Source organism: Poecilia reticulata, linkage group LG10, assembly GCF_000633615.1.
Source record: "Poecilia reticulata strain Guanapo linkage group LG10, Guppy_female_1.0+MT, whole genome shotgun sequence".
Taxonomy (NCBI): domain Eukaryota; kingdom Metazoa; phylum Chordata; class Actinopteri; order Cyprinodontiformes; family Poeciliidae; genus Poecilia; species Poecilia reticulata.
In genome coordinates, this window is record NC_024340.1 from 32,580,862 (window position 1) to 32,591,138 (window position 10,277).

The window sequence follows — 10,277 nt, forward strand, 5'->3', positions numbered from 1 at the left end:
CTGGTGATGTAGAGCTCAACTGTGTTGCCATGGTAACTCATCTGTTGAACAGGAGGTATCCCTGGATTGAGCCTTGGGGAACCCCACATGTGATTCTGGCCCAACAGAACCAGAACCAGCAGGTGTTTTACCTCCTCTTCCTCAGTTGCAGGTTTCTGCTGCTCCTCTTCCTCCTCCTTCATCATCTCCTCCTCTTCCTCAGCTCCGGTCTTCTCCAGCTCTCCTCCATCTGGAAAATCATTTCCTGATCTCAGTTTTTCCCTCCAGAGAACTTTCCCTTTAGAGGTCCAGGTCCGACCTGCTCCAGGTGGTTCTGGTTTCTGCTCTTCGTCGTCGTCCTCGTCCTCCTCGTCCTCGTCCAGGTTCTGTCCGTCCTCGGCGATGACCTCCATGCCCTCGATGTCGCTGTCAGACCTGGAAACGGCAGAACTTTGGGTCAGGAGACGCTCGGCGGTCCGGCAGAGTTCTGCTGCCGATCGGACCCGACTCACTGATCTTCATCCCCCAGCTGGTCCTCCTCTTCCTCAGCCGCTGGATGGACTTCATCATCATCATCACCACCTTCATCCCTCTGAGGTTCAGCAGCTGATCTGGACTCTGGGCAGAGAGTCGCAGCATGACGCTCCGACTGGACCGGACCGGAGGACCAGAACCGGTCAGAACCTGATCCTGAAGGAGAGGTTCTGTCCTCCGTTATGGGATGTTTGGCCCGCTCTGATGGTTGCTATGGTAACCAGGATGAAGGCCCAGGCGTTACTGGTTCTGGTTGCTTACCTGAGTTCTGTGGTTCTTTGGGCTTCCCCTCCATCTGGTTCTGGTTCTGCCCGGGGAAACTGGTTTCGTGCCGTTCTCTGGACCTGGACCGGGTTCTGGTTCTGGTCTCTGGTCTCTTCCTGTCTCCAGAACCGCTCCGTCTCCGCCGCCCTCCCCCGGACCGGTCTCTGGACCTGGACCGGGTCCTGGCCCGTCGGGTTCTGTTGGGCTCCTTGGTCTTGGCCGACTCGTCTTCGTACTTCTGGGCCGACGGAACCCGACTGTGGAGCAGAACCAGACGGTTGGCGAGGGCGAGCCGGTACCAGAACCGGCCGTGGGCGGGTTCTACTCACAGCAGGGTCCGGTACTCGGAGGAGAAGGCCACCTGGATGGTGGCGCCGTTGATCCGCAGCGCGCTGGCCGAGTAGTAGTCCACCAGCTTCTGGGCCTCAGCCGACAGCTTCATCTCCACGAAGGCCTGGATCAGAACCAGAACCCGTCGGAACCGAGCCCTGCCGCCGGTCTGGACGGAAACGCTCTTCAGAACCCAGACCCGGTGGGCCAGAACTCACCTTGGAGGGCAGGAAGAGCGTGTAGAGCGGCTCCCCGAAGCGCTTGGCGATGCTGAGCAGATCGGACCGGCCGTCCTCGCCGCTCGGCGCCGGAGTGAAGCTCACCACCTGGGAACTCTGAGGAGACACAGAACCATCAGAACCAGCTGGCCCAAACCGCTCAGACCTCTACGGCTCCTCCCAGTCCACCAGGAGGTTCTGGTTCCAGAACCCAGGAACTCTGAGCCACCTAACCTTCAGCTAACATGCTAAAGGTCATGGGTCGCCAACTACCAGGTTTAATAAAGTTGCTCCTTCTAGCGTGCTAGCAGCAGTGTTTATGCTACAATAAGCTAAGGAGCTAAAGCTAGCCAAAGCACTAATGATAGCATGTAGGCTAGCAGTAGTGTGCTTATTAACATTAGCCAAAGCCATCAAATGTGTTCATTTTAGCTTTAAGGTTAAAATGAGCTCAAATGTAGCAATGTTACCCGTCACTGACTTACTCCAGCTAGGCTAAAATTAGCTTAAATGCTAATGTTTAGCTATTATGTTAGGATGATGATGTAGATGAGCATCAACCCAGGGTTTCCCCCAGAAAACTTGCTGAGCCCAGCGGTCCACCGTGTTTTTGTATTAAAAGATGTTAAGTTGACAGGAAATGTAAAAGTATTATTGTGGAATTATGTGCTACGGGAAAACATGTCCAGTGAAATGCTATTAAACCCACAACTAGCCTAAAAACAACAGATTTGCTCTTCTGTTTAATCCACATTCTGTCAGCGGCTCCATCAGGGCTTCAGAGTTTAGTTTATTTGAGATGAGACAGAAAACCCAGTTTTCTGCGCTGTCGTTTACCGGCCCCCGGTAAACGACAACATGATTCTGGTCACCATGTTGTTCTGATCCTACGTGACCAAACTGCTGCCTTTGATACTGTAGACCACCACATTTTAATAATTTCATCACGTTGTAGGTATTGATGGCACTGTTCTTAGATGGTTCAGGTTTTACCTGGAGGAGAGAACCATTTCAGTGAATATTAGTGACTCTGAATCATCTGCTGCTTCAATGCCTTATGGTGTCCCGCAGGGCTCAGTTCTGGGCCCTCTGCTTTTCTCTCTGTATTTACTGCCTCTGGGTTCCATCCTCAGGAAACAATGGATCTCATTTCATTGTTATGCTGATGACTGATCTGTTATTACAGATCTTGGTTTTAAGGTGATTTTAAACTGGACAGCCAGATCAGAGCCGTGGTTAAGTCCAGCTTTTATCCTTTAAGGCGATGGGCGTCAGTGAAATCTTTTCTTTCCATGTTGAAACATGATCCAGGCTTTTATTTCCACTCGGTTGGATTAATGTGACTCCCTTCATCTGGGAGTCAGTCAGTCGCTGCAGCTGGTTCAGATGCTGCTGCACCACTTTGAACAGGAACTGGAAAGAGGGAGCATGTGACCCCTGACCCCTGACCTGGCCTCACTTCACTGGCTGCCTGTATATTTTAGGATTCATTTTAAAATTCTTATGTTTGTTTTTAAATCACTACATAATCTTGGCCCGGCTGACCTCTGAGCTTCTTCACCCCTACGGGCCCCATCAGTCTCTCAGGTCCAGCTGCTCCTGGAGGTCCAGAGGTCCAGGAGGCTCAGAGGGTCAGAGCTTCTCTGTCCTGGGCCCAAAGTTATGGACCGACTTGCCTTGGCAGGTCAGAGACGCCCCTTCACTGTCCACTTTAAAGCTCGTCTTAAACCATCTATTTTACGTGGGGATCTAGTTTACAGCAGGATCTAGTTTTAAATTGTATGTTTTTGTTTTTAAACTGTAAAAGTTGTTTCTTATTGTTATGTTGTGTTTTAATGTACAGCACTTTGTATCAGCTGTGGTTGTTTGTAAAGGGTTTTATAAATAAAGTTGGTTTGGTATAATTGTTCGTTCACAAAGATAAATCATTCTCACCACAACGCACCTCTGAATTCCCTACAAGTTATTCCTGCGGTTCACTTTGAGCTGCAACCAGAGCTAACGCGGCGGGTTTTAGACTCTTACATAGAGTTCTCCAAAAGATCATAATTCCTCACAGTAGGTTTATGTAAATATCCATACAGGTCAGCCTGTGTCCAGTTTGAGTGAAAGGAGGCGGCAGCGTTCGAGGCAAAGCACAGAGGCTCCAGCTGTGATTGGTCTGCTGCCGGCTTTAAATGCATAAACTATTATAAACCTATCCTTTAGGAATAAATCTGCTCAGCTAGTGAACTGCTAAGAGATAAAGAGACGCTTCTTTACAGACCGACTTTAAAAAAATATATATATAAATTTTTTTCACCCCCCGAGAAACGTAAACAAGCAACGCTTAGCCTGGTGGCGGGGCTAGTGAAGCATGGCGGGCCGCCAGGCTTATAATACACTGGGGGAAACCCTGGCAACACACTCATTACGCAAACAGTCTTGCTACAGCTAAAATGAGCTAACACTATCAGTAGCATGTTGACCATCATTAACTTCCTCCATTCACTCCATTAAGTTTTAGCTTTAACATCCAATTTAGATGGCATGCTAATTGTTGCTAATGCTAACATTAGCATTTACACAATAATAAGATCCCAGATCCGTTTGCATGGAAACCAAGATGAATCTGTTAAGTTTGGCTCTGATTCAGTTCTTCACAGCCTCCAGCACGGTTCTGTTTAACTCTGGGTCAGAACCCGGTCGGTCGCTCCAGGTGTGTGTTCTCAGGTGTTGTACCTGTAGGAAGCTGAAGGCGTTGGAGATGTTGAACTCCACTTTCACCTTCCTGGCTTCTGGGTCAGAACTGCTGTAGAACTTCACCAGGTCCTTGGCCTGATCGGAGGAGCCCATTTCCACGAAGGCCTGAGGGGCACAGCGGTCGTTAGGCCCCCACCGGGGCTGGGATGAGAGAGAGAGAGAGAGAGAGAGAGAGAGAGATGAAGACTCACCAGAGACGGAAACATGAGGATTTTTCCGACCTTTCCAAACGGCTCGATGAGTTTCCTCAGAGACGCCTCGTCCTCAGCCTGAGGAGGGAACTTGGCACACACCACCTTCCCTTTATCCGACGCCTGACACACACACACACACACACACACACACACACACACAGTGAGGCCCAGCTGCAGCCTCCTGATGACCCGAGCAGAACCTTCTCACCTTCTGCTGCTTCTTGGGCGTCTGTGGATCTGCTGAACACAATCGACCCGTCAGAACCTTCATCACGGACCAGAACCAGAGTCATCTCCGCTGGGAGGACTTACCTCGGTTCTGATTGGGTCTGGGGGGCGGCGGGGCGGGATTTGCTCCATCTTTCCTTTGGTTTGATTGGTTCTCGTCCCTTTGGCAACAGAAATCATCAAGTTAACAGGTTCTGATGCGACCTGACCCGGTACAGCTTCAGGCCCACACTGATCACACTGTGATGCATCCAGATAATCTGACCTCTGACCCTGGGTGGTGGACCCTCTGCAAGTGTTTATCAAATACAGAGGACTCCAAAGCTCTTCACACTGACCGTACCCAGGCTGCCAAGCGCCAGCGCCACCTGCTGGACGCTCTGACCACAACCAGCAGCAACCAGCAGGCAAGCTGAGTGAAGTGTCTTGCCCAAGGACACAACAGAAGAGGACAGATCAACCATCAACCCTGCACCAACTGCGGGACAAACTCCTACTACCGTCGCCACTAGCGGCGTCGGCGCTCAGTACGGCAGTAAGTCGGGCTCGTTTCCGGTGAGAGTTGGACTCTGCCAAGGCTGCCCTTTGTCACCGATTCTGTTCATTACCTTCATGGACAGAATCTCTGACCAGCCGAGGTGTTGATCCGTTTTGGTGGCCTTAGGATCTCATCTCTGCTTTTTGCGGATGATGTGGTCCTGTTGGCTTCATCGGAACGTGATCTGCAGCTCTCACTGGAGCGGTTCGCAGCCGGGATGAGGCTCAGTGTCTCCAAATCCGAGGCCATGGTCTTGAGCCGGAAAAGGGTAGAGTGCCTTCTCCGGGTCAGGGGGGTCGTCCTGCCTCAAGTGGAGGAGTTTAAGTATCTGGGGATCTTGTTCACGAATGAGGGAAGAAGGGAGATGGACAGGCGGATTGGGGCAGCGTCTGCCGTGAAGCGGGCGCTGTACCGGTCCGTCGTGGTGAAGAGAGAGCTGAGCCAAAAAGCGAAGCTCTCGATTTACCGGTCGATCTACGTTCCCACCCTCATCTATGGTCATGAGCTTTGGGTCATGACCGACCAGATCCCGGGTACAAGCGGCCAAAATGGGTTTCCTCCTCCACAGGGTGGCTGGGCTCTCCCTTAGAGAGAGAAGCTCGGTCATCCTGGCCGGTTAAATGCTGGATGGCTTGTACTCCTATAGAGCCTCATCAAGGCCAGAGTAGCCCAAAATGATTCACAACCTATTCAGTCATTCACATGCTGATGTTGGCAAGCTACTGTACAGTAGCCATATCTGCCCTGGATCAGTCTGACAGACAAAGCTGCCATGCGCCTCCTGGGGCCTCTGACCAGCACCAGCAGGGGGTCAGTGTCTCGCCCTGGAGGGAGAAGTCTGGGCCTCCCTACCAGGGCTGCTGCCCCCGACCCGACCCCAGGTGATCGATGTTCATGGTTCTGTTCTGACCCCCAGAAGCCCAACTAACAGATACTGAATCCCTGGGAAGGAAACTCAGGACTGGATCAGAAGAATGGATCTGGATCTGATATATGTAATGAAAGTCACTGACCTTCCAGCGCTTTCCAGGTGACAGTCCCAGCGTGGAAACCTGCAGAGACAAAGGGACAGCTTCAGAGGGAGACCAACCAGGTGTGTGTGAGACCAGGTGTGTGAGACCAGGTGTGTGTGAGACCAGGTGTGTGTTCCTCACCGCTGCAGCAGGTTGAGCTGCCCATCTGCGTGTCCAGTCGTGTTGACGTGCTGAATCCAAACCTGAAACACAAACAGGAAGTGAGGTCACCGGCCATCTCAGTTGCCCCGTCTCTTCCCATGACCCTCCAGTGACCCCGCCACCCCACTCACCTGCTGTCCCGGCCTGCAGGAAGACAGGTGAACTTACCTTCTCTGACAGAACGGCGATGTCACACAGCGAGCACGAGTACGGGAACGCCGGCGGCGACGTTCCGTGGAAGTCCAGAGCTTGTTTCTTAGAGGGCATGGCGCCGGAGGCCGTGTCACGGGCCCGGTTCAGGGCCCGGGTCGGTGCCGGGTGGCGGGCCCGGTCCGGGACGTGGCTGCTGAAGGACGGCCTGGAGTCGCGGCGGCGCTCATCAAGAGGAGGAGCCGTCCTGAAATTGCCTGATCCGGAGAAACGGGAAGGACGGGTTCTGCCCGCTGACCCACCGAAAGAGGAACCGTCCTTACCGTAGACGGGGGGGCGTGGCCTGAGGTCCTGGTCCACGGCCCGCCTGGTGGATTTAGAGGACGGTGGCGGGGGGGACCTGCCCGACCCGGAGGCCCGCTGGCCCGGCCAGCGGTCCGGCCGGGGCAAGGAGGAGAGCAGGTGCAGCGGGTACTGGACCGGCTGGCGGCGGAGCTGCTCCCAGTCTCTGGGGGCGGGGCTAAAGGCCTTGTATGAGGAGGAGGGGGGCGGCGGAGAGGGGGGCCTGGCAGGTAAAGGCTTGGTGGTCCCCAGGTGGAACGGCTCCTCCTGCCGGGGGGGGCCGCCGGGGGGCGGAGCCTTCTGGCCTTTGATCTGCTTGAGGATCTGAGGAAGAGACTCGACGGTCAGGATGTCCTCAGGAAGCTTGGCCAGCACCGACAGGTCCTCCGGCTCCAGGCCGCAGCTGCTCAGCAGGCTCAGGACGCCGTCCTGGGGGGCGGGGCCCGGCAACAAAGACTCCTGCGTGGGGCGGAAAAAGTCCCGCTCCGCTCCAGAGCCGTAGCGCCGAGGGTCGGGCCGCAGGTCCGAGTCAGACGGCTGACGGAACGGGAACATGGCGGACGCCTGTGGAGAGACCAGGTCAGGAGACAGAGAGAGAGAGTGAAGCTGGGGGCGAGCGAGCTGAGGGAGACAACACAGGGGGGCGGTCCAGACGGGCCCTCTACCTTTACCTGCAGACAGAACCAAAACACTTCCTGCTCCTCCTGAAACACAGGAAGGAAAACCTGAACGCTGACAGCAGGAAGCTCCACCCATCACAGGTGCATTCTGGGAAGGGAGGGAGGCAAAGCGTGGCCAAGATCTGATGAAGCATGAGAGGACCAACCAAGCTTCGGTCCGGTTCTCCGCAGCCTGACGACCCAAAGTCACTCTTACCTCCAGAACCAGTTTGGGTTCTGATCGTCCGGGTTCTGTGGCTCCAGTGGGTAGCCATCTTGTAATCAGAAAGTTGTGGGTTCGATTCCAGCTTCCTGTCACTTGTCAATGCGTCCCGAGGCAAAGCACTTCCCACGCTGCCCACTGAACCGGCGACTCTGGTGTTCGGTCCGTTTACCGATCCAGAACCTCCACGTAAGACAACAAGCCCGTCTTCAGTGGGACACTCCTGTCCCCAGAGACAGCTGGACGTGTTTTTTCAAGGACAAAGGGAAGAGCTGGAGCTAAAGCAGAAGATCTTCGTCAAACAGCAGCAATGCTTCCTTCTGTCCCCAGAAACAAAGATGGCTGAACGGCACATTTCATGAACACTTCAGTATTTATATGGAAGTCCAGAAAAGTCTCCCAAGATGACGACGGTTGTGAAGTTTGAATTTTCCCGACCGCACGGTGAAGGCTCTGCTGCTGAACCAGAATCATTTAGAGTTTTCAGCCTGAGGAGTTTTTATAAAATACCCAGAAATGAAGAAACTTTAAACTGCCTCACTGACTGGTCAGCTCCTGTGGTGCAACTGAACGTCTCCCAGAAGGTTCCTGATGGTTGTGATATCTGAAGGTTTCAGCTTTAGGACAGAAATGCATCACAAGCCAAACAGGCCAAAGGGTTTCCTCCGTTTCCATCCCGTCTAAGATGAAAACAGACTTCCAGTAAGAAGCAAACGATTTGAACTATTACACGGTAATAAAATCATCTGTTCTGATGTCTGTGTGTTGGTCTGAAGGGTTTTCATGAAATTCATCCCAACTTTACACAAACAGACATAAATGCAGGGAATAAATCTATTTTCAATCCGTTTTCAGGATCTTTAAATGTGGATATGACATTTTAAATGGACATTTGTGACAGTAAAGACCAGGGAGTATTTGTTAACTTATTGAAAGGGAATCTAAAATAAATGTTTCTCCTTCCCTGCGGGACACCAGAGGCAAATGTTACTAATCCTAAAACTCCTAACGCTGTCAAATAAAATCATTTAAAAACATTCACATTTCTGTGCAACTACGTTTATAAACCTGATATAATGTAATCACTTAAACTATCATAAATTTGAAATTCCAGAAGGTATGTTTTATATGTTTGTTTTTTTTTAAATATGTTTACATTGAATTGTAAAAAAAAAAGATTGAAATTATTTATTTAAATAGAGCATTCAGCTGAAAAAATATTTTAAAATAATTATTTCTACAAAATGAGCAAAAATTTACGAGGATTGAAAAATGAATTATTTTTTCCTTAAAATTGGATTTTGCTGGATAAACTGGGATCTTCAGCTGAGCAGAACCAGAACCAATTAGCCTCATCTAATCCCATAGAAATGTCTACTTTTTATATAAAATGTTTCTGAATTTTAAATGAAAACCGCCGACATTCATTCAGCACAATATTGGTCCAAATACCGTTTCTAGGGAACTTGAGCAGAACCATAAACTGATTTAACTCAAATTCTCATTTTTCTCTCTTCAGGTTCGCTTGAATATGTCCAACCGAACCGGAACCGTTTAGCCTTTACGCTGTCTGTCTAAAGCTGTAATACAGAAGCTTTAAGATGATTATTTCTGTCAGATATCAGACAGAACCAGAACAGAACCAGTTCAGAATCCTAAGTTTAGTGTTTATCTGTGATTTTCAACCAGTTAGCTTCTAGCACAGCAGTTAGCTCCTTAGCTAACAGCGGACAGGAAAACTCACCTCAGATAAACTGGAGACACTTTCAGATGGAACACCGGCCTATTTGGCAAAACTCTCACTTTAATACAAAAATATTAGTTAATAACGGAAAAATCCGAAGAACAGACGAGCCGACTGGGAGACGTTGTTAGCACAGCATCTTCTTCTACTGATGGTTAATGGACCGTTATAAACCGCACTGTGGCGCATTACTGCCACCTGCTGTAAGAGAGAATCACTACAAGAAGAGCTTTGGCACCAAACACGGAGTTTTCTCTTTCACAGCCAGATGCCAGGAAGAACCACTGAATTATCAAAAAACGGGAGACTTTTTAATGTCTTGTGGTTGTTATGCAGGATCCTTAGGGTCAAAAAGAGAAAGACCCATAATTGTTTAATAATCTGAGCCAGATTATTTGTCCACATTGAGAAACAAAGTAAGAATTTGACTTTTTCAAGGTAATTTGGTTATATGGTTCGTCTGGCACCTCTGTGTTCGTCTTTCCCCCATCCTGTCTTCCTGCTGCCACTTCCTGCTGCTACACACCCCATAGCATGATGCTGCCACCACTGTGCTTCACTGTAAGGATGGTGTTGTCATGGTGATGAGGCAGGTTGCATCCACACCAGAGTTTGATCTGTTTAAAGGAAATAATGTAATGTGGAAAAAACTATAAATGATTAAATAATAATAACACAATTCACAGGTGTATTAATATTCTAAAACAAAATAATGATATTTTTATTCTTATTAATGTTTTTGGGTGATTCTTTTCTTGCGGCAACATTTCATGTCCCCATGTTTTGCTTACAATTATTTTTTGTAAAATGTGCCAAATATTTACAACAAAGTATTTTCATGATACATTTAGATGTTTGTCATTATTCAATATAAATGAAAAGCCTTTTAAATATTATTTTGTTCTTTAAACCTTTTTGTTGACGGACATGTTCAGGTCATGTCCCCAGACAGACTTC

The 10,277-nt window shown here is 49.9% G+C and overlaps 1 protein-coding gene across 4 annotated transcripts in view; it reads right to left on the minus strand.

Annotated features, from left to right (window-relative positions):
• matr3l1.1 (matrin 3-like 1.1) overlaps nucleotides 1-9,575 on the minus strand; it is an 11,967-nt gene extending 2,392 nt beyond the window's left edge. The window contains exons 1-14 of one of the 4 annotated variants that reach the window (XM_017307125.1): nucleotides 7,366-8,663; nucleotides 6,371-7,258; nucleotides 6,182-6,243; nucleotides 6,041-6,079; nucleotides 4,574-4,650; nucleotides 4,470-4,501; nucleotides 4,259-4,381; nucleotides 4,047-4,172; nucleotides 1,326-1,442; nucleotides 1,107-1,231; nucleotides 775-1,034; nucleotides 492-669; nucleotides 299-414; nucleotides 132-229 (exon numbers count right to left, since the gene is read on the minus strand). In XM_017307125.1, the coding sequence (XP_017162614.1) occupies nucleotides 132-229; nucleotides 299-414; nucleotides 492-669; nucleotides 775-1,034; nucleotides 1,107-1,231; nucleotides 1,326-1,442; nucleotides 4,047-4,172; nucleotides 4,259-4,381; nucleotides 4,470-4,501; nucleotides 4,574-4,650; nucleotides 6,041-6,079; nucleotides 6,182-6,243; nucleotides 6,371-7,249 (2,232 nt within the window). In that variant the 5' untranslated portion in view covers nucleotides 7,250-7,258; nucleotides 7,366-8,663. Of the gene's footprint in view, nucleotides 1-131; nucleotides 230-298; nucleotides 415-491; nucleotides 670-774; nucleotides 1,035-1,106; nucleotides 1,232-1,325; nucleotides 1,443-4,046; nucleotides 4,173-4,258; nucleotides 4,382-4,469; nucleotides 4,502-4,573; nucleotides 4,651-6,040; nucleotides 6,080-6,181; nucleotides 6,244-6,370; nucleotides 7,259-7,365; nucleotides 8,664-9,320 lie in introns of those variants that run through there. The other 3 variants (XM_017307122.1, XM_017307123.1, XM_017307124.1) reach the window with 3 other exon arrangements.
• Nucleotides 9,576-10,277: the final 702 nt, after the last annotated feature.